Here is a 23,847-nt window from a genome sequence, read left to right as displayed (position 1 = left end):
CTATTCAGTTCTATAATGTGCCCAAGGGGGGCATGAATCCAGCATTTCCAAGATGGCTGACAGGAAGTGACTCGTGGAAAGCTAAATAAGGGCTGAGCAGGGAAGCTGCTGATCAGTACAGGGCTTTCTACATCATGTTATTTTGTAGCTATTTTATTAAAGTTACTGCCACTGGACTGGCTCAGGACTACACTTCCCAGCATCCCTAGTGGCAGATCATTGCTGTACAGCCTTAGAGAGTAACATGCTGCCTAATGATCTTATTCTAAGCAACTTCTCACTCGCCATTCTTTCCTCATTCTCATTATAAAGTTATGTGAAACTGTAATTTCTGCACTGCTGGTTCTGACTATTGAAGCAATATATCAAACACCAGCTGATAAGCAGAGCTGTGACTTTATAACCAATGAGAACGAGGAATGAACGGATATTGGGGAGGTGCTGGGAATCAGAATTTGATTTTGGTCACATGATTAAAGATGCCCATATTAATGGATTTTATAGTTTTGCCTAAATATTTTATTATTTAAAAGTAAATTATAATTATATGTAACTGTTGTGTCCTCGTTTTTCATTCAAATCTGACACGGGGTACCCAGGGCACAAATATGCACTCACCCCAAATCCCCCCCTAACTGGCCTTCAGGCTGGGCCCCCTTAGCCCATAACAAGGTTACAGATATATAGAAACATTGGGGTAACAGTCACCCTGCTATAGTTCCAGGGGTACCCAGGGCACAAATAAGCACTCAACCCCAAATCCCCCCCTAACTGGCCTTCAGGCTGGGCCCCCTTAGCCCATAACAAGGTTACAGATATATAGAAACATTGGGGTAACAGTCACCCCGCTATAGTTCCAGGGGTACCCAGGGCACAAATAAGCACTCACCCCAAATCCCCCCCCTAACTGGCCTTCAGGCTGGGCCCCCTTAGCCCATAACAAGGTTACAGATATATAGAAACATTGGGGTAACAGTCACCCCACTATAGTTCCAGGGGTACCCAGGGCACAAATAAGCACTCACCCCAAATCCCCCCCTAACTGGCCTTCAGGCTGGGCCCCCTTAGCCCATAACAAGGTTACAGATATATAGAAACATTGGGGTAACAGTCACCCTGCTATAGTTCCAGGGGTACCCAGGGCACAAATAAGCACTCACCCCAAATCCCCCCCTAACTGGCCTTCAGGCTGGGCCCCCTTAGCCCATAACAAGGTTACAGATATATAGAAACATTGGGGTAACAGTCACCCCGCTATAGTTCCAGGGGTACCCAGGGCACAAATAAGCACTCACCCCAAATCCCCCCCTAACTGGCCTTCTGGTTGGGCCCCCTTAGCCAATAACAAGGTTACAGATATATAGAAACATTGGGGTAACAGTCACCCCGCTATAGTTCCAGGGGTACCCAGGGCACAAATAAGCACTCACCCCAAATCCCCCCCTAACTGGCCTTCAGGCTGGGCCCCCTTAGCCCATAACAAGGTTACAGATATATAGAAACATTGGGGTAACAGTCACCCCGCTATAGTTCCAAGGTAACCCAGGGCACAAATAAGCACTCACCCCAAATCCCCCCTAACTGGCCTTCAGGCTGGGCCCCCTTAGCCCATAACAAGGTTACAGATATATAGAAACATTGGGGTAACAGTCACCCCGCTATAGTTCCAGGGGTACCCAGGGCACAAAAAAGCACCCCAAATCCCCCCCTAACTGGCCTTCAGGCTGGGCCCCCTTAGCCCATAACAAGGTTACAGATATATAGAAACATTGGGGTAACAGTCACCCCGCTATAGTTCCAGGGGTACCCAGGGCACAAAAAAGCACCCCAAATCCCCCCCTAACTGGCCTTCAGGCTGGGCCCCCTTAGCCCATAACAAGGTTACAGATATATAGAAACATTGGGGTAACAGTCACCCCGCTATAGTTCCAGGGGTACCCAGGGCACAAATAAGCACTCACCCCAAATCCCCCCTAACTGGCCTTCAGGCTGGGCCCCCTTAGCCCATAACAAGGTTACAGATATATAGAAACATTGGGGTAACAGTCACCCTGCTATAGTTCCAGGGGTACCCAGGGCACAAATAAGCACTCACCCCAAATCCCCCCCTAACTGGCCTTCAGGCTGGGCCCCCTTAGCCCATAACAAGGTTACAGATATATAGAAACATTGGGGTAACAGTCACCCCGCTATATATAGGCCGGGGGGGGTCAGTGCCAGTTCCAGGGCAGATAAGAATGGAAGCCGACACTGGGCCATTAGGGTGGGGTCTCGTTAGAGCTCACTGAATACAAGAAGCTCATTAAGCCTCGTTATCACATGGGACTCTAATTAGCAATCAGTAAATGGGCGCAGGATCAAGCCAAGTTCAGAGCTGTAGGAAACTGGCGCCTCCCTGTTCCGAGCGGATGGCACTTAGCTGGGTATCCCCTTACAGACCTGGCACAGTAAATGACAGTGGGGATAGTTGCCAAGGGGATAGTTGCCAAGGGGAGAGGAGTGATGATCCATGTGGCTACTGAGTGCCCAGAGTGCCACTGCCCTGACTAAGGTACTCGAGAGTAAAAATCAGATGTGAAGGTTAACTTACCCTTTATACCTACTCCTCTATAAGGCTATAAGTGTAATATCCATAACTTTTTATTCAGCCTCTCCCCTATTCATCTTCCACTCAAGCCACTGTTTGGTTGCTAGCATGAATTAAACCCTAGCAACCAGCTAATTATACTCAAAATTCACATAAGATAAAAAAAGAGCCAACTGCAAACTGTTAGAATATCACTGCCGTGATTGGTCGCACATTTATGGTTTTATCTCAGGAAAATAGACTTTATTTTATTATTTTACACAAAGAAACACCCAGAAAACAGTTTATAAATAGGGAATTCTTTTTCATTGAGACCCCGGGAATAATATCCCCTCGATCTGCCCTTTTGAAGTGGGGTGGGGGGGATACTGGTTCATTTAACACAATCCTTCCTGGTACCGAGTAATAAATACAATGGTGATGTCACACCGGTATCCACCAATGATATTGCTAGGACTATAGGAATGACGTCTCCCCTACACCCCCTGCAGTGTAAGCAATAGGGGCCACATCAGGGGCCCGTGTCCCACCCACTGTGACCTGCATAGGGGGCTGCTTTCCCACTGTTGCAGTATTTGGGCCTGATGTAGCCACCAATCAGATCTCACCAATCGGATCCAATACTTTCAGCATTGCGGCACCTGATTGGCTGAAGGCCCCCGGGGCATCACACAGTGAAACACTGCAGAATTTTTGCCCCAAATCTACACGGTCTCGGTCCAGTTCTGCCCAAACACCCCTCTCATCTCATACACCACCCCCTATTGGCAGAATAGTCCAACTGCTACATGCGGGGGTGCACTTCATTCCGCCATTACTCCCGTACAGATAATAATTCACTTCAAGCTCAGATAGACTTCATTTCATTTAAGGAGCGACAAAAGTCTTCTTGTAAAATAGTGATCATTAAAACAACACCCCCCCCCCCCCCAGACCCAACCATAGTTGTAGAATGTTGGGCCCCAGAGTTCTGAACAGCAGCAGCAGCATTGCACAGAGACACGACATTGTCTGTGACACAACTTCTCCCATTACCTGTGCATAGAGAAATGTAAGGCCACGTTTTGGGGGAACGGCCCCCCAATATCCTATGATAGAAGGCCACACGTTCTACAAGGTCTATAGGAGACGCTCTCAGTTTCCTGTGCAAAATAAGGCATTAATTGGTAAGCGCCGGCCGGCACTGGCCCCCCCGAACTGGGACGGTTAAAACAGCTTCCATCCGCCTGGTTTCTCTGTCACTAGGGGGGGCTCCCCGATATCCACAGTGATATTGGTATAAAGTGCGGCTTTGGTTCTGGAGAGCAGTTTGAAGTCCAGCGAGTTCATCCCGTCCTCCCTCCATGTTTGCCGGGTGTTGCTGAGTTGGTCGTATCTGCGGCAGAGAGGGTTAAAGGGACACTGTCATTATTTTTATGTCTAAATGACACTGTTACACAGCAAATAATTCCCTCTGCCATTTAACCTTTTATTCTTGTACCAACAAATGTATTTGTAGCTGTAATATTGGTGTGTAGGCGCCATCTCAGTGCCTTGTGCCTGAGTCTGAGCTTTCAGCCAGCGCTACACATTAGAACTGCTTTCAGCTAACCTATTGTTTCTCCTACTCCCATGTAACTGGAGGAGTCCCAAGCCGGACTTGGATTTCTTACTATTGAGTGCTATTCTGATACCTACTGGGAGCTGCTATCTTGCTCCCTTCCCATTGTTCTGCTGATCGGCTGCTGGGGGTGAGGGGGGGGATATCACTCCAACTTGCAGCGCAGCAGTAAAGTGTGCCTGAGTCTGAGCTTTCAGCCAGCGCTACACATTATAACTGCTTTCAGCTAACCTATTGTTTCTCCTACTCCCATGTAACTGGAGGAGTCCCAAGCCAGACTTGGATTTCTTACTATTGAGTGCTATTCTGATACCTACTGGGAGCTGTTATCTTGCTCCCTTCCCATTGTTCTGCTGATCGGCTGCTGGGGGTGAGGGGGGGGGATATCACTCCAACTTGCAGCGCAGCAGTAAAGTGTGCCTGAGTCTGAGCTTTCAGCCAGCGCTACACATTAGAACTGCTTTCAGCTAACCTATTGTTTCTCCTACTCCCATGTAACTGGAGGAGTCCCAAGCCGGACTTGGATTTCTTACTATTGAGTGCTATTCTGATACCTACTGGGAGCTGCTATCTTGCTCCCTTCCCATTGTTCTGCTGATCGGCCACACTTTACTGCCAACTTGCAGTAAAGTGTGACTGAATTGTATCAGTCGGGGAGGATGGGGGATCATGGGGTGCCCATTCTGGGTCCAGACCAGTATGTACAGTACCAAGCTATAAACATTCAGTGAAACCCACACAGGGGTTATTCTGCCTTCTGCCCAGACTGAGTTTTCTAATTGCCCCGCTGACAGGTTTCATTCACTGTTCCTGCTGGTGCAGAACTAGAGACTAGAGCTGGTGAACAGATGGGTTAGTGAACCAGAACAGCAGCATTAAGCCCTGTAAGTGATAGTTCTGACCTGGTCTGGTGCACAAGATAAACACAGAACAGTGTGCATTTCCCAGCACATAGGGTGTTTATACAGGCTGGGTGCTGGGTGCAATAAAAATTGCCCGGATACAGCCATTAACTGTGTTCATGCCACCTACGGGACTGGGCCTTATCTTCTCCTTTATTGCCCCAATCCAGTCGGATTGATCAAGCACTGGATTTGGTAACGGTACAGCTCTGGGTAGCGCCCCAGGGGCAGCAAGTGGTTCATTACTAGATGGCTGTGGCACTTGCGCCCCCCAAAATGGCTTCATAGGATGATTGGGCCTGCCGAGAGCACCAATCCCCCCCATGTCATTATGGCAATGGTATCTCCCTGTCTCTCCATAGGGAAACAGACTGGGAATTAATTAGCTCCCCCCCCTCCAATTAATAAGGTTGATTAACATTATGGAGGTTTTAAGGTTTTTTACCCTAAATAGATCACCTTACAGCAGGAACAGACTCGGACATGTTTATGATGGACTCTGGCTCCCTCTGCTGGACGACTGGGTATTTGCTGCTGGTTTTATTTAAAGCAACAGTAACACGAAAAAATGAAAGTGTAACCTGTGCCTTTTCTCCATCTTGAATGGCCCGTGGCTACACAGCAGCTTTTCTTATATCAACTATAGTAGCCTGATGCAAACCAGTGCAAGGCAACAGTACATTACATTTGAATTTATTTAAAACATTTTCTGCTGTTGGTGTTACTGTTCCTTTAAGGTGGACCATAGTGCTTTTTGCTGCACTCCACAGAAGGCACGCTGGGAATTGTAGTTCCCAAAACAAATGGATGGCCGGGGTTTAGTGTATTCTTTGCACAACCAGCAAAAGGAACCAAGGCTTCCAATGATTGCTGCAACCCTCTACCTGTTGTTGGACTACATCTCACTGCCGCCCTTAAGAGCAAGTAGGAAGGGTTTTTCTGGGATATGAGAGTGAAGGAAACATGGCATGCAAGTAACCAGGGTAGTTCCACTTATTCACTATATACACTGCATAATCCGCCCTGCTGTGACCGTTGCTAGGGTTCTGGTAATAGCAACAGAACAATCCAATAAAAAAATAACCGCACTGCACTAACTACATCATGGAGGGATAGATGGAAGATCATGGATTCCGGATACAGGGTCCTTTCTGCACTACACGTAATGGCCAATGGGAAGCTGCCATGTCGACTGGCAAAATGGACGGTATTTCTTGTAGTAAAAATAACAAAAAAAAGTCACATGACATTAGAACAAAATGGCAGTTCAGTGATTCACCTTTGACTGTTCACCTCGTTGCCCGAGTCCCGGTCGTGGGAGATCATTTTATATCGGCCGACGCTGAGTGGGGTCCGAGCGATGCTCATTCCCGCTAGGCGGATCCTGCAAACAGGAGCACAATGCTGTCAGAGAGGAAAGGGTAAGTATTCCCACAGGTTGTTTCCATAATAAGGGGAGTGGCACCAACGCAGGGGTTCCTTACCGTTCACCTAGGTTACTTAGGGAGGGTTAGTCAGCGCCCCAATAGGCTGTGAGTTAGTGGGAGGGGATATCAATTTGGCCACTCCTGCTCACCTCATAGCAATGTCATCGTCCTCTCCGCCCCAGCCCCAGTAATTGTTGGGGAGTCCGTTGATCCTCATGTAATGATCTGGGGTGAGTGCAGACACACCTCCAAAGTACGTCCAATACGGCAAGCTGGAAACGCAGAACATACGTGTGGCTTTAGTTCCCCTTATATATACAGTATATATATTATATATATATGAACAGACAGGTAGAATGCATGGGGAAAGGCCTTCAAGGCTTTAGATATTATTAAATGACAACTCCCAGCACCTTACCAATTAACAGAAGAATAAAAATCTAAATCTTTAGCCTTTTTGTGTTTATATAGACAGGCAGGTAGAATGCATGGGGAAAGGTATTCCAGGCCTTGAATATTATAAAATGACAACTCCCAGTCGCTCACCAATGGCAGTGGATGCTCATCCCTGATACAGCGAATACAAATGCAATTTAATGCTGCCAGAGATATCCTTGCTGCCTGCAATGCACAAAATATCCACTGGGGGGCACAAGAGCACAAGCTATTTAACTTGTAACACCTCTCTATAAAACATAACAGCCCAGGTATTCCTGACTCCTCCATATAAACACATATACAGAATGTGACTTTCCCACCACCAATCGAGTTGCAGAGTTCTGCCGGAGACAGACTTACCTGTAGTCGAACTTGTCCATGGCGCTGGCTAAGTGCTTGGGATACTCCTCATCGCAAATGTACAGGTTGTAATCGTTCTCGGGCACGAGGTCGACGTCGTGCAGGACCAGGCAGTCCCAGTCGTCCAGTTTTAGGGCCTCCCTCACCCCAATGTTTAGGAGTTTGGCTCGATTGAATGTGCCGTTCCCGGCCTGGAGAGATAAAGGCAGATGATTGCTCACAGGCACCGTAGGGGGCAGCACTTTGCCTCTGGGGTGGCATGACTCCCTGAACTGCTTTTAATTGTGGGCAGCGAGGATTCTGGGTAAGGGAGTGGAATTAAATATAAAAACACTGGCACATCCAAGTATCTTTTGTAACTACAACTCCCAGCATGCCCTGTCAGAGCAGCTATTAAAAAACCTCCCCCATTCCATTTTCAGTCAGTAGTTCAAAAGGATGTAGCCCCCCAAAGGCCTAGTCATGAAGATATGATTCAAAAACAAACCCAGCAGGGAAAGTGTAGTATGAAGCAGAGTCGCTATATAATATAGAACTGCATTTGCAGCCATTAGAACAGCCAAAGGGCTGAATGACTTGTAGCCATTTGCTGGCCTAGATCAGCCCCAACCAATCAGAACCATAGAACATTCAAAGTCTAGACCCGGCTGTAGCCAATGAAAACATCAGGAATCGATCCTAATAGAAAAAATGGTAAGAACGACAGTTTGTGTGAAACCTGCTCCTGGGCAGAATTAAAGGGGAACTAAAACACCCAGACAAATGAATTAAATAATTGCTCAGCACCCAAGAGCGTGACCCTTAGTAGTACGAGCGCGGCATTTACCTGATGGACAATGAAGACGGCGTAGTGCAGCTGCTGGCGCTGAAGGAAGGGGTGCAGGTAGTAGAGGAGGGTGCGGAGGTGCGGCTCTCGGTTCCGGTACGGTATAATGACTGCTGTTCTGTAGCGCCCAAAGCAGTGTCTCGGGCTGAAATAGCCCCCGGGCTTCACGTAGCGGTTTTTCTGTTGCACCTTTTTCAGGGTCGGGGGGTTGTGGAATGAAACGCTCAGAGGACCAACTGCAAGAGAGACAGGAAAGAAAAAAACTATTGATTGACTATTATTGATTTTGGTTACAATTAAGGCTTAACTTGTCCTTATATGCACACGCATGGGAGGGGCCATATTGCTGCCCATTCCAGTCTGAGGCTACTGCCTGTTTAACCCTATGAGTTTCACGCTACTGCCTGTTTAACCCTATGGGTTTGAGGCTACTGCCTGTTTAAACCTATGGGTTTCAGGCTACTGCTTGTTTAACCCTATGAGTTTCAGGCTACTGCCTGTTTAACCCTATGGGTTTGAGGCTACTGCCTGTTTAACCCTGAGTTTCAGGCTATTGCTTGTTTAACCCTATGAGTTTCACGCTACTGCCTGTTTAACCCTATGGGTTTGAGGCTACTGCCTGTTTAACCCTATGAGTTTCAGGCTACTGCTTGTTTAACCCTATGAGTTTCAGGCTACTGCCTGTTTAACCCTATGAGTTTCAGGCTACTGCCTGTTTAACCCTATGAGTCTGAGGCTACTGCCTGTTTAATCCTGAGTCTGAGGCTACTGCCTGGTTAACCCTATGAGTCTGAGGCTACTGCCTGTTTAACCCTATGAGTCTGAGGCTACTGCCTGTTTAACCCTATGAGTCTGAGGCTACTGCCTGTTTAACCCTATGAGTCTGAGGCTACTGCCTGTTTAACCCTATGAGTCTGAGGCTACTGCCGGTTTAACCCTATGAGTCTGAGGCTACTGCCTGTTTAACCCTATGAGTCTGAGGCTATTGCCTGTTTAACCCTATGAGTCTGAGGCTACTGCCTGTTTAACCCTATGAGTCTGAGGCTACTGCCTGTTTAACCCTATGAGTCTGAGGCTACTGCCTGTTTAACCCTATGAGTTTGGTGCTACTGCCTGTTTAACCCTATGAGTCTGAGGCTACTGCCTGTTTAACCCTATGAGTCTGAGGCTACTGCCTGTTTAACGCTATGAGTCTGAGGCTACTGCCTTTTTAACCCTATGAGTTTGGTGCTACTGCCTGTTTAACCCTATGAGTCTGAGGCTACTGCCTGTTTAACCCTATGAGTCTGAGGCTACTGCCTGTTTAACGCTATGAGTCTGAGGCTACTGCCTGTTTAACCCAATGTGGCACTATTAAACTAATGAATAATTATCATGATACAATGAAATGAATCCCTAATATCAGTGATATGAGTCCGGACCCTGACTCACAGGCACAAAGGAGACTGGGGGGGCTTTCAATCAGTTTTAATGAAAACTTGTCTCTCCCGGGGCCCCTGAAAGCTGAAATAGGATAATGAGGAGTAAATGTAATTTATTCTTTGTGGGATTTAGGAGTAAATGCGGCTTCACCTCTTCACTCATCATAACAGCTTCACATTATCCCAGGAAATTGGCTGTGGGATTTGTGTGGCCCCCAAAGGACATCGCAGCCTAAATTGGCCCTTATAATCTGCCCCTGCCTCTATATATAACCTGCCCTCCTGCCCCTGTTAGTAACCAAGATACTCCCCCTATGAACCCAACCTTCACACACGGACTGTACAGCACTGGGGGGGGGGGATGAGAAAGAAGTGCCAGCTGTTATAATGTGTGTTTAAAGGGAAAATATTCCGTTTAAACAGACATTGTGACCCTTTAAATTAAACTACTATTAACTGAGAAGTATTGTTTTCTATGTCCGTAGAAAATGAAAAAAAAAAAGACCCTATCACTGTCTTATAGTGATACAATCCAACATACAGCAGGTCAGCTGGCTTCTGATAAGATTGACTCTACTGTGTGTGACTGATAAGGACCTTAGATTGTAAGCTCACTGGGGCAGGGACTGATGGGAATGTGATAGGGACCTTAGATTGTAAGCTCACTGGGGCAGGGACTGATGGGAATGGGATAAGGACCTTAGATTGTAAGCTCACTGGGGCAGGGACTGATGGGAATGGGATAGGGACCTTAGATTGTAAGCTCACTGGGGCAGGAACTGATGGGAATGGGATAGGGACCTTAGATTGTAAGCTCACTGGGGCAGGGACTGATGGGAATGTGATAGGGACCTTAGATTGAAAGCTCACTGGGGCAGGGACTGATGGGAATGTGATAGGGACCTTAGATTGTAAGCTCACTGGGGCAGGGACTGATGGGAATGGGATAGGGACCTTAGATTGTAAGCTCACTGGGGCAGGGGCTGATGGGAATGTGATAGGGACCTTAGATTGTAAGCTCACTGGGGCAGGGACTGATGGGGATGTGATAGGGACCTTAGATTGTAAGCTCCACTGGGGCAGGGGCTGATGGGAATGGGATAGGGACCTTAGAGTGTAAGCTCACCGGGGCAGGGACTGATGGGAATGTGATAGGGACCTTAGATTGTAAGCTCACTGGGGCAGGGATGATGTATAATCTCTGTAATGTGTTGTGGAATATGTCAGCACTATATAAAGGATAATTAAAACGTTACATGTAACTTGCCCTTTAACTACATAACAATTAGAGTGCTTACGGGCGTTTCCCAGACATAACTGAGCGATTACGTTCGGAGCGGTGAGTGAGTTGTGTCTCGGCCGTGGCAGTAACGACTACTGGGTGCAGCAGCTTTCCAACCAATTAATTGCCCTTTTCCGTCTGATGGTTTAAATGTCTCGGGGTGCTTTCATGCTCACCCTGACCTTTACATACACATCTCCCATTAAGCACCCAGCTTCACTTGTTAGAAAACAAAGAGTAAAAATCTGACCTTTAATAGGGAGTCTGACAGGCAGCGCTAACAAGCTGTATGCGCGAAGGATGAAAAACTTCAGGAAAATAATAATAAACTGGTGGCCATGTAAGGGGCAAAGGATGCTGGGAATTGTAGTCCACTGTATCTAATAAAGGTCCTCATACACAGGTCTATTCTAGCTGCCGATATATGGGTCCCTTAGACCGATTCGGCAGCTAATCGGCCCGTGTATGGGCACTACCGACGGGCCTGTCTGACCGATATCTGGCCTGAAATCGATCTCAATCCGGCAGGTTAAAAAATCTAGTCAGATCGGGGACCGCATCAGCGATCGTTTGGCCCCAGGGCCTGGATTCTCCCGATATCACCCACCCGTAGGTTGGCTACATCGCCAAGCGAGCAGATCTGAAGGTGTATGGGGACCTTAAGGGTTATGGTGAAGACACACTGGGCTACTAGTAGCTGCTACTTGTTGTGGCTACTAAAAAAGACAATGCTGATCATTTACTGATAACTGTCTCTGTGTGTTTTAGCAGAGGCAATTCTCAGTATTGTCTATGGCAGGGGATTTTCTAGAGTTTAGTAGCCTTGAAAAAGTAGCTGCTACTAGTAGCCCAGTGTGTCTTCACCCTTAGGGCTCTGGCACACGTGGAGATTAGTCGCCCGCGACAAATCTCCCTTGTTGCGGGTGACTAATCTCTCCAAAATGCCATCCCATCGGCGAGAATGTAAATCGCCGGTGGGATGGCATACGCAGCGATTTCCACAAATCGCGCCATCACGTATGCCATCCCACTGGCAATTTACATTCTCGCCGATGGGATGGCATTTCGGAGAGATAAGTCGCCCGCAACAAGGGAGATTTGTCGCGGGCGACTAAACTCCCTCGTGTGCCAGAGCCCTTAGGGCTCTGGCACACGTGGAGATTAGTCGCCCGCGACAAATCTCCCTTGTTGCGGGCGACTTATCTCCCCCGAATCGCCGGTGGGATGGCATTTTGGGGAGATTAGTCGCCTGCGACATGGGAGATTTGTCGCGGGCAACTAATCTCCCTGTGTGCCAAGGGAACGTACTTCCTTTGTGCAATACATACCCAGAATGGGCGATTTTGCTGGGCAATACTGAGAATTCACATTTTCCGGGTCAGGCACAAACAGACTGAGGTTAGTGTACACGTCGTGGGTTCTGGAGTAGTCCCAAGGCGGGTCGGACCCCCCAAACAGCCCCTGGAATATTCCGGCAGTCCCTCTCCGGTACAGGATTAATAGGAAGAGCAGCTGGGAGAAGCAAAGCAGCAGCAGAAACTTCCGCCGGTCTATGCGCGCCAGGAACATGGTGCCGGTCTGTGCCCGGCCCGTCTGGATACAGCGCATTCACGTGTTCTGGGTCGGCGTCCCCTGGGGCATATTCCTCTGGTATAGAAATCCGGAGAAGCCCCCGGCCATCCTGTCAGTGGTTCCCTCTGCGTAGCATCGTGACTCCGGCATCACAGCACCATCACCTGCAACACACACACAGCGTCGTTAGGCCCAATGTAACAAAGGGTAAATATCCCACTTATTCTGGATGTCTTCGGATCTGCTGGGTTTGGGCAGGGGGCCTATTGATGCAGGAATGGCCTCATTTGTTATTGTAACTATCTCCTCTTGGTTCCTTCTCTTTCCCTCTGGCTTTGGTTCTGCCTTGGGCAGGGAGGGAGTTATGGTGGGACAGGGGGGGCAGGGAGGGAGTTATGGGGGGACAGGGGGGTAGGGGGACGGGGGGGCAGGGAAGGAGTTATAGTGGGACGGGGTGGGGGGCAGGGAGGGAGTTATGGTGGGACGTGGGGGGGCAGGGAGGGAGTTATGGTGGACGGGGGAGCAGGGAGGGAGTTATGGTGGGACGGGGGGCAGGGAGGGAGTTATGGTGGGACAGGGGGGGCAGGGAGGGATGTATGGTGGGACAGGGGGGGCAGGCAGGGAGTTATGGTGGGAACCAGGGGGGGGCAGGGAGGGAGTTATGGTGGGACGGGGGGCAGGGAGGGAGTTATGGTGGGACGGGGGGCAGGGAGGGAGTTATGGTGGGACGGGGGGGTCAGGTTAGGGAGTTATGGTGGGACGGGGGGGCAGGGAGGGAGTTATGGTGGGACGGGGGGCAGGGAGGGAGTTTATGGTGGGACGGGGGGGCAGGGAGGGAGTTATGGTGGAGGGGGGGGGCAGGGAGGAGTTATGGTGGGACAAGGGGCGGGGGGGAAGTTATGGTGGGACGGGGGGCAGGGAGGGAGTTATGGTGGGACAGGGGGGGGCAGGGAGGGAGTTATGGTGGGACAGGGGGCGGGGGGAGTTATGGTGTGACAGGGGGCAGGGAGGGAGTTATGGTGGGACAGGGGGGCAGGGAGGGAGTTATGGTGGGACAGGGGGGCAGGGAGGGAGTCATGGTGGGACAGGGAGGGAGTCATGGTGGGGCAGGAGGGAGTCATGGTGGACAGGGGGGCAGGGAGGGATGTATGGTGGGACAGGGGCAGGGAGGGAGTTATGGTGGGACATGGGGGCAGGGAGGGAGTTATTGGTGGGACAGGGGGGCAGGGAGGGAGTCATGGTGGGACAGGGGGGCAGGGAGGAGTCATGGTGGGACAGGGGGGCAGGGAGGGAGTCATGGTGGGACAGGGGGACAGGGAGGGAGTTCATGGTGGGACAGGGGGGCAGGGAGGGAGTCATGGTGGGACGGGGGGGGGCAGGGAGGGGAGTTATGGTGGGACATGGGGGGGCAGGGAGGGATGTATGGTGGGACAGGGGGGGCAGGGAGGGAGTTATGGTGGGACAGGGGGGCAGGGAGGGAGTTATGGTGGGACAGAGGGGCAGGGAGGGAGTTTATGGTGGGACAGAGGGGCAGGGAGGGAGTTATGGTGGGACAGGGGGCAGGGAGGGAGTTATGGTGGGGACAGGGGGGCAGGGAGGGAGTTATGGTGGGACAGGGAGGGAGTTATGGTGGGGCAGGGAGGGAGTTATGGTGGGACAGGGAGGGAGTTATGGTGGGACAGGGGGGCAGGGAGGGAGTTATGGTGGGACAGGGGGGCAGGGAGGGAGTTATGGTGGGACAGGGGGGCAGGGAGGGAGTTATGGTGGGACAGGGAGGGAGTTATGGTGGGACAGGGAGGGAGTTATGGTGGGGCAGGGAGGGAGTTATGGTGGGGCAGGGAGGGAGTTATGGTGGGACAGGGAGGGAGTTATGGTGGGGCAGGGAGGGAGTTATGGTGGGACAGGGGGCGGCTGCGATTGGCCAATGCATGTTGCCAGTCCCAATATGGCTAACTTTTAATTGAAAAAATATACTTTATTATTTAATATAAATATATAAAAAAATGCTACAGGTGAAGGAGAGAAATGAGAAGATACAGAAAGAGAGAACAGAACAGAAGGAAAGAGAAAAGGAGATGAAAGGAGAGAATAGGGAGGGAGGAAAAAAGTAAATAAAGGGAAAGAAAATGTAGATAAATGGGAAGTCTAAAAACAACCCGTTGCTACGTGGAAACCATAAGGACTTATGAATAAGCTGATTGGGAAATCGCTAACAGGAAGAAACAATGGAGTTATATAGAATAATATTTATCTAACCTACTATCTCTGTAACCCTCACTACTAGCGACATCGTTTGTTTCCTCTATACACAACAACGGGCATTACAAACCAACCAATCACGGGGCATTATACACCTCACATTGGCCCCTGAAGGCCGGGCCCACTGGGCTTTTTCCTCGGCGCCCCGCCGGCCCAGTCCGACCCTGTATCTGGATCATGATATACACAATATAGTAGTGATAAGGCTCCGGGTTCAAACAACTGGGTCACAAACACGCGAAGATGAAGTCAAAGTTAATCAGAGAACGGAATTTTATTGGTGAGATGCATCGGCCAATAGAATTCATGCGCATCCTTTATTACCAACATAATTGTCTGCCCTGCCCAGTAAGTTATACTTTATATCATGCAATCAACATATTACAAATTTTAATCCTTTAATTGGTCAATTAAGTTCATAAATCAACCATTTTGTAATTAGTCATTAATTATACATGTAATCTGGTTGCCAGGCCGGGTAGTTATAGCTTCAGGCACAGTACTAACCAAACATTGCTCACTGGTGCCACTACGGCACACATACCTTATCAGTTACACAGCACAGGTATCTACAACACAAACAAGCAGAGTAAACCATTAGTGAGGGAGTTGTATGGTTACCGGATCCCACTAACATTGTCCCCATTAACCAAAGCCAACACCAACCAAAGCCAACTAAAGCCAACACCAACCAAAGCCAACTAAAGCCAACACCAACCAAAGCCAACTAAAGCCAACACCAACCAAAGCCAACTAAAGCCAACACCAACCAAAGCCAATGCCAACACCAACCAAAGCGAACTAAAACCAACACCAACCAAAGCCAATGCCAACACCAACCAAAGCAAACTAAAGCCAACACCAACCAATGCCAACACCAACCAAAGCCAACTAAAGCCAACACCAACCAAAGCCAATGCCAACACCAACCAAAGCCAATGCCAACACCAACCAAAGCGAACTAAAACCAACACCAACCAAAGCCAATTCCAACACCAACCAAAGCAAACTAAAGCCAACACCAACCAAAGCCAATGCCAACACCAACCAAAGCGAACTAAAACCAACACCAACCAAAGCCAATGCCAACACCAACCAAAGCGAACTAAAGCCAACACCAACCAAAGCCAATGCCAACACCAACCAAAGCCAACTAAAGCCAACACCAACACAGACCAAAGCCAACACCAACCAAAGCCAATGCCAACACCAACCAAAGCGAACTAAAGCCAACACCAACCAAAGCCAATGCCAACACCAACCAAAGCCAACTAAAACCAACACCAACACAGACCAAAGCCAACACCAACACAGACCAAAGCCAACTAAAGCCAACACCAACCAAAGCCAACTAAAGCCAACACCAACCAAAGCCAACTAAAGCCAACACCAACACAGACCAAAGCCAACTAAAGCCAACACCAACCAAAGCCAACTAAAGCGAACACCAACACAGACCAAAGCCAACTAAAGCCAACACCAACACAGACCAAAGCCAACTAAAGCCAACACCAACACAGACCAAAGCCAACTAAAGCCAACACCAACCAAAGCCAACTAAAGCGAACACCAACACAGACCAAAGCCAACTAAAGCCAACACCAACACCAACCAAAGCCAATGCCAACACCAACCAAAACCAACTAAAGCCAACACCAACACAGACCAAAGCCAACTAAAGCCAACACCAACCAAAACCAACTAAAGCCAACACCAACTAAAGCCAACTAAAGAATGTAGTATAGACGGAGCACTGGCAACCTTATTTCTCATTAAAAAATCACTTTATTGGTTTCCTTAAAATCATCACAGTCCCTGATATTATCGGGTATCCATCACCACACAGGAACCATTCATGGCGGAAACCGGTGGAGTAAGCTCCTACAGGCACGGAGATGAATACCAGGAACCCCCATCCATAGCTTCCCAACATGGAAATATCCTTGAACCTTAATGGGAAATTATCCAAAAATAAGCAAAATATCCCCCATTCCATGCTGACCAGATGCACCACATCTACTCCAAGAAGCAAGAATGTAGCATTTGTGGGTCAAGCAATACCCGCCGCCATACAGTGTAGCAGGGGTGGTATCAGTTCCAAAGGTCCACCATTAAGAGATGAAGCACCCACTGCCCAAGGTAATAAAGATCAACCCACTTGGAATTGAGGCGCATCTTGGGTGGCCCTGCAAGGTCTTCTGGAATCCTTGCAACTCTATCGAGCCAATGTCTGTTCTATGCTCCTGTATAAGGGCAGTTCTAAGACGACTTACCTGGGCATTTCAGTGAATAAGGTCCTTCACAGGGTAACCCATAAGGCCCACCCAATTAGAATAAGCGTTACTAGACATGGAGCAGCTGGGTGTCTCACAACAGCCCTTTGCCCTACAACACAACCATAGACACTATCTTTACTCTGTGCTAAAGTCAATATATAGGGACAATGAGGTTGCTGTACACAAGCGCCAACCACGCTCCCAACTGGAAAAGATTTCAGACGTAATTACTTAATGAGTAGGAACAGCAATCAATAGGTTTTATCTGTTACTAAGCAATAAAGGCATCCTGCTCTATGTACCGAAGGGCGTGCCCCCACTGCCTTGGCCGCCGGCTTAATGGGGTCTCCCTACTATACCTGCTTTCCCAAAGCCCCAGTCCCTTCCCAGAGGCTATTATCCCCCCCACTGCTACTATAGGCACCATCTCTCCCTACTATACCTGCTTTCCCAAAGCCCCAGTCCCTTCCCAGAGGCTATTATCCCCCCCACTGCTACTATAGGCACCATCTCTCCCTACTATACCTGCTATCCCACAGCCCCAGTCCCTTCCCAGAGGCTATTATCCCCCCACTGCTACTATAGGCACCATCTCTCCCTACTATACCTGCTATCCCACAGCCCCAGTCCCTTCCCAGAGGCTATTATCCCCCCCACTGCTACTATAGGCACCATCTCTCCCTACTATACCTGCTATCCCACAGCCCCAGTCCCTTCCCAGAGACTATTATCCCACTGCTACTATAGGCACCATCTCTCCCTACTATACCTGCTATCCCACAGCCCCAGTCCCTTCCCAGAGGCTATTATCCCCCCACTGCTACTATAGGCACCATCTCTCCCTACTATACCTGCTATCCCACAGCCCCAGTCCCTTCCCAGAGGCTATTATCCCCCCCACTGCTACTATAGGTACCATTTCTCCCTACTATACCTGCTATCCCACAGCCCCAGTCCCTTCCCAGAGGCTATTATCCCCCCACTGCTACTATAGGCACCATCTCTCCCTACTATACCTGCTATCCCACAGCCCCAGTCACTTCCCAGAGGCTATTATCCCCCCACTGCTACTATAGGCACCATCTCTCCCTACTATACCTGCTATCCCACAGCCCCAGTCCCTTCCCAGAGGCTATTATCCCCCCCACTGCTACTATAGGCACCATCTCTCCCTACTATACCTGCTATCCCACAGCCCCAGTCCCTTCCCAGAGGCTATTATCCCACTGCTACTATAGGCACCATCTCTCCCTACTATACCTGCTATCCCACAGCCCCAGTCCCTTCCCAGAGGCTATTATCCCCCACTGCTACTATAGGCACCATCTCTCCCTACTATACCTGCTATCCCACAGCCCCAGTCCCTTCCCAGAGGCTATTATCCCCCGACTGCTACTATAGGCACCATCTCTCCCTACTATACCTGCTATCCCACAGCCCCAGTCCCTTCCCAGAGGCTATTATCCCACTGCTACTATAGGCACCATCTCTCCCTACTATACCTGCTATCCCACAGCCCCAGTCCCTTCCCAGAGGCTATTATCCCACTGCTACTATAGGCACCATCTCTCCCTACTATACCTGCTATCCCACAGCCCCAGTCCCTTCCCAGAGGATTATCCCACTGGAAATCTGTACAAGAGTATGAGGGAATAGTACGGTACTTTCTTCTTATTTTTTCTTTACAACTTGCTTTTCTTGATAACCTGGACCTGGATTTGTTTTAGCTGACGTAAACTAATATAAGCTACACTAATTATATGTCTGGTACTCAGTTCTAAGGAACCTGGATATATTAGGGCAGTAGGGAGGTGCATGTTTGTTTCTATTTAAAGAGGTTATTCAACTTCAAATGAACTGTTAGTAGGATGTAGACAAGGATATTCTGAGACAATCTGCAATTGGTTTTTATTATTTAGATTTTTTGTTTAGCAGCTCTCCAGTTGAAATTTCAGCAGCTATCTGGTTGCTAGGGTCATGTTTACCTTAGCAACAACATTTGAATGAGAGACTGGAATATAAACAGGAAAGAGCCTGAATAGAAAACAAATAAAAAGTAACTGTTATTATAAATTTATAGCCCCATAGAGCCATCATTTATTAGCTGCAGGGGTCTGCGGCCCCCGTTTGAGAGCTGGAAAGCTGTAGAAGAGAAAGCAAATAATTGCTTTAAGCTCTTTATCTTCATTTGAACCCATTACCCTTTCAGGAGGAGGGTGGGGTGGGGGAATTCAGTGGAAGAACAAGTTTTCCATTAGTGCTTTATGACCGTAATAACTGCCAAGCCATTACTATATAATTGCTATATCATAATAAAGTGTAATTGAAAGGTGAACTTCCCCTTTCATCCAGTCATATCATACAGCAACTTTAGAAATGGATCCGAAATTACAGTTTTGGGGACCCAAACCCGCTATTACCCACTGGTCCCACAGGTGATTTACGCACATTATGAACAAATGAAGTATAAAGGGAAAGTAAACCCTTGAAACAAACTGTGTAAAGTGCTGAGAAAAACCGTTTTACATTAATTTCTGTCTTTTTAGAAGTTTCAGAGTAGAGTTTTTACACTGCTCATATCACGACTGTACCTTTCCTTTAACAGCAGGTGGCGCTGTTGTTGCAAATGCATTATTTTGGGAAAAAAAACAACATGATTAATGTAAAATGGTTTCCGTTTGGGTCAAAAGGCCTGTCCGTAGTGGCCAACTGGGCTACCACTGCGCATTCAGAACGACCAATGCTCTGTGGTGTGTTTCCGGTACCCATTATGCAAGAGTCTATGGACTCATCAGACTGGTCGGACAGGTAGGAGCACATCTGACAGACACAGGTGTGAGTTTCCTCTCAGCACCACAAATCCGGGTCACACTGACGGATACAAACAATGAGTTTACAGCCTATTTCTTTCCTCTATAAACATCTAATTCCCTTTCTGCCCTAACTCTACAATTTTATTGCTAGTGTTACTTTTTTATTACAGGTATAGGACCCATTATCCAGAATGCTCGGGACCAACAACTTTCCGTAATTTGGATCTCCATACCTTATATCTACTAAAAAATCAATAAAATGTTAAATAAACCCAATAGGGCTGTTCTGCCCCCAATAAGGGGTAATTATATCTTAGTTGGGATCAAGTACAGGTACTGTTTTATTATTACAGAGAAAAGGGAATCATTTAACCATTAAATAAACCCAATAGGGCTGTTCTGCCCCAATAAGGGGTAATTATATCTTAGTTGGGATCAAGTACAGGTACTGTTTTATTATTACAGAGAAAAGGGAATCATTTAACCATGAAATAAACCCAATAGGGCTGTTCTGCCCCCAATAAGGGGTAATTATATCTTAGTTGGGATCAAGTACAGGTACTGTTTTATTATTACAGAGAAAAGGGAATCATTTAACCATGAAATAAACCCAATAGGGCTGTTCTGCCCCCAATAAGGGGTAATTATATCTTAGTTGGGATCAAGTACAGGTACTGTTTTATTATTACAGAGAAAAGGGAATCATTTAACCATTAAATAAACCCAATAGGGCTGTTCTGCCCCCAATAAGGGGTAATTATATCTTAGTTGGGATCAAGTACAGGTACTGTTTTATTATTACAGAGAAAAGGGAATCATTTAACCATTAAATAAACCCAATAGGGCTGTTCTGCCCCAATAAGGGGTAATTATATCTTAGTTGGGATCAAGTACAGGTACTGTTTTATTATTACAGAGAAAAGGGAATCATTTAACCATTAAATAAACCCAATAGGGCTGTTCTGCCCCAATAAGGGGTAATTATATCTTAGTTGGGATCAAGTACAGGTACTGTTTTATTATTACAGAGAAAAGGGAATCATTTAACCATTAAATAAACCCAATAGGGCTGTTCTGCCCCAATAAGGGGTAATTATATCTTAGTTGGGATCAAGTACAGGTACTGTTTTATTATTACAGAGAAAAGGGAATCATTTAACCATTAAATAAACCCAATAAGGCTGTTCTGCCCCAATAAGGGGTAATTATATCTTAGTTGGGATCAAGTACAGGTACTGTTTTATTATTACAGAGAAAAGGGAATCATTTAACCATGAAATAAACCCAATAGGACTGTTCTGCCCCAATAAGGGGTAATTATATCTTAGTTGGGATCAAGTACAGGTACTGTTTTATTATTACAGAGAAAAGGGAATCATTTAACCATTAAATAAACCCAATAGGACTGTTCTGCCCCAATAAGGGGTAATTATATCTTAGTTGGGATCAAGTACAGGTACTGTTTTATTATTACAGAGAAAAGGGAATCATTTAACCATGAAATAAACCCAATAGGGCTGTTCTGCCCCAATAAGGGGTAATTATATCTTAGTTGGGATCAAGTACAGGTACTGTTTTATTATTACAGAGAAAAGGGAATCATTTAACCATTAAATAAACCCAATAGGGCTGTTCTGCCCCCAATAAGGGGTAATTATATCTTAGTTGGGATCAAGTACAGGTTTTAAAATTCTGAATTATTTGATTAAAATGGAGTCTATGGGAGATGGCCTTTCCGTAATTCGGAGCTTTCTGGATAACGGGTTTCCGGATAAGGGATCCCATACCTGTACTTATCATTCTATGCAAGTCCTTTCCTATTCGTATTCCCATCTCTCCTTCAAACAGCTGCCTGGTTGCTAGGGTAAATAAGACCGTAGTAACCAGACAGCTGGTAGAAATGCCAAACTGGAGAGCTGCTGAACAAAAAGCTAAATAACTTAAAAACCATAAAACATACAAAAGGAAGACCAATTGCAAACTGTCTTAGAATAGCAATGTCTATATCATACTAAAGGTTAATTTAAAGGTGGACAAACCCCCCCCCAACCCCATTGCTGGTTTCCAATGTGTTAAAATCCAGAGCATTCTGAGCCCCTGATAGGCCCACACAGGGCACCAATTGGATCAATGGATATTGGCCCTAAGGCCCACCAGTACCTATGAATGCCTTACTACTGGTTGCTATGGGTTACCGTACAGTCCAAAATGGAAGGGCCACAGAGTCAGCCATGAAATTCACCAGATGTATTCAGACCCAGCAACCACCATGGCAGCTCCCATTCAAAACACATATATAATGTCACACAAGTTCTATAAAGGATAACAGGGGAGATATACACCCCCCCCAACAGGAACCGCCTACTAGTTACAAAGGATGCTGGGACTTGTAGTTTGACAAGTGGAGGTTCCCCTCACACAGAAAGTTCGGAGCCATCAGTACAAGCCCAGCCGGGAGCTACAGGACGGCAGAAGTGCGATAATACCTGTCGGCTCGATGCCTCTCGGAGTTCAGCAGAGCAAATCCCCTGACAGGAGCCGTCAGTCACCTGCCGCCAAAGCGCGTCCCCGACTAACGAGCGCGCACTCGGGCCGCTTTCCCAAGGGGACGGCGCGTCCACGCGTGTTTAGCCACGCCCACACATTACCGTTAAGTCAACTGCGCGCATCTCGACGCAGGGATTGGTGGACTCGGCCAGTGTGGGCGGGGTCTGCGGTTCGGCTTGGTAGAGCGTCGCCACAGAGCGACCTTACTGGCCTGCCGCGCCCTCTGGGTGTTTTGTTCTGTGGGTCGTGTCTGAATTGTGGAAATGTTGGTCCTACTAAAAAACACTCCATTTGATGTAACGATTTTTTGGACCACCTCAGACCTTGTTTGTAAATATACATTGGAGCTGCCTGTCAGTCACTGCTCGCTGGCATTTTGCCTCAGGTGGTGCCCATTGTTTTTTTTTATTTAAAAATGCTGTTAGTTCATGGTAGGTTGCCAGAATTATTTGTCCAAAGCAGCCAAAGTCAGTTCTAAAACCAGCCCCAAGCTAGCCAAAAGCCTCTTTAAAAATAGCCCAATGTGCAATGAAAAAAATTCTAAAAAAATACAAGTATATACAGGAAAACCTGCCTTTTTAAAGCGTATAATCACTACCCATGCCCTGTGCCCCCTCTCCAGTTACTGGGATGGCTGATAATTCCCTCTGTGCCCAGTCCAGCTGGGAAGTCACTACAGAAATGGATTCAGAATGTTGCATTAACCCCAGACATGATATACATATGGGTGCGTTGAACTACAACTCTCAGCAGCCCCAAGAGATCCTGAGTTATACCTTAAGGATCAACTGTAGAACTGCCCCCACATCCCAGTAGAAAGCAACAGTACAATCACATACCCTATAGAGCAGGGGGTAGAACTGCCCCACATCCCAGTAGAAAGTAACAGTACAATCACATACCCTATAGAGCAGGGAGCAGGGGGTAGAACTGCCCCACATCCCAGTAGAAAGCAACAGTACAATCACATACCCTATAGAGCAGGGGGTAGAACTGCCCCACATCCCAGTAGAAAGTAACAGTACAATCACATACCCTATAGAGCAGGGAGCAGGGGGTAGAACTGCCCCACATCCCAGTAGAAAGTAACGGTACAGTCACATACCCTATAGAGCAGGGAGCAGGGGGTAGAACTGCCCCACATCCCAGTAGAAAGTAACAGTACAATCACATACCCTATAGAGCAGGGAGCAGGGGGTGAACTGCCCCACATCCCAGTAGAAAGTAACAGTACAATCACATACCCTAGAGAGCAGGGAGCAGGGGGAAGAACTGCCCCACATCCCAGTAGAAAGTAACAGTACAATCACATACCCTATAGAGCAGGGGGTAGAACTGCCCCACATCCAGTAGAAAGTAACAGTACAATCACATACCCTATAGAGCAGGGGGTAGAACTGCCCCACATCCCAATAGAAAGTAACAGTACAATCACATACCCTATAGAGCAGGGGGTAGAACTGCCCCACATCCCAGTAGAAAGTAACAGTACAATCACATACCCTATAGAGCAGGGGGTAGAACTGCCCCACATCCC

General features: G+C 47.7%; 1 protein-coding gene across 1 annotated transcript; it reads right to left on the bottom strand.

Annotated features, from left to right (window-relative positions):
* Positions 1 to 2,770: 2,770 nt before the first annotated feature.
* On the bottom strand, positions 2,771 to 22,308 carry b4galt3l1 (UDP-Gal:betaGlcNAc beta 1,4- galactosyltransferase, polypeptide 3 like 1). Its single transcript, NM_001006718.1, has 7 exons — positions 22,250 to 22,308; positions 12,172 to 12,579; positions 8,141 to 8,376; positions 7,315 to 7,505; positions 6,666 to 6,788; positions 6,369 to 6,473; positions 2,771 to 3,962 (listed from the first exon to the last, which is right to left on the bottom strand). The coding sequence occupies exons 2-7, from the start codon at positions 12,410 to 12,412 to the stop codon at positions 3,794 to 3,796; spliced, it is 1,065 nt and encodes a 354-aa protein (NP_001006719.1). The 5' UTR covers positions 12,413 to 12,579; positions 22,250 to 22,308; the 3' UTR covers positions 2,771 to 3,793.
* Between the last annotated feature and the right edge of the window lie 1,539 nt (positions 22,309 to 23,847).

Source organism: Xenopus tropicalis, chromosome 2 (assembly GCF_000004195.4).
Source record: "Xenopus tropicalis strain Nigerian chromosome 2, UCB_Xtro_10.0, whole genome shotgun sequence".
NCBI classification, from domain to species: Eukaryota; Metazoa; Chordata; class Amphibia; order Anura; family Pipidae; genus Xenopus; species Xenopus tropicalis.
The sequence above is the reverse complement of the archived record's forward strand: the minus strand, read 5'-3'. Positions and strand labels throughout refer to the sequence as shown.

Coding starts and splice junctions, on each gene's coding strand:
- b4galt3l1 (NM_001006718.1), bottom strand. CDS start 12,412: ATGTTCCTGGCGCGCATAGACCGGCGGAAGTTTCTGCTGCTGCTTTGC. Junction 8,377..12,171: donor AGCAAAATCGCCCATTCTGG/GTATGTATTGCA, acceptor TCTCTCTTGCAG/TTGGTCCTCTGAGCGTTTCA. Junction 6,474..6,665: donor GACGATGACATTGCTATGAG/GTGAGCAGGAGT, acceptor TCCTGTTTGCAG/GATCCGCCTAGCGGGAATGA.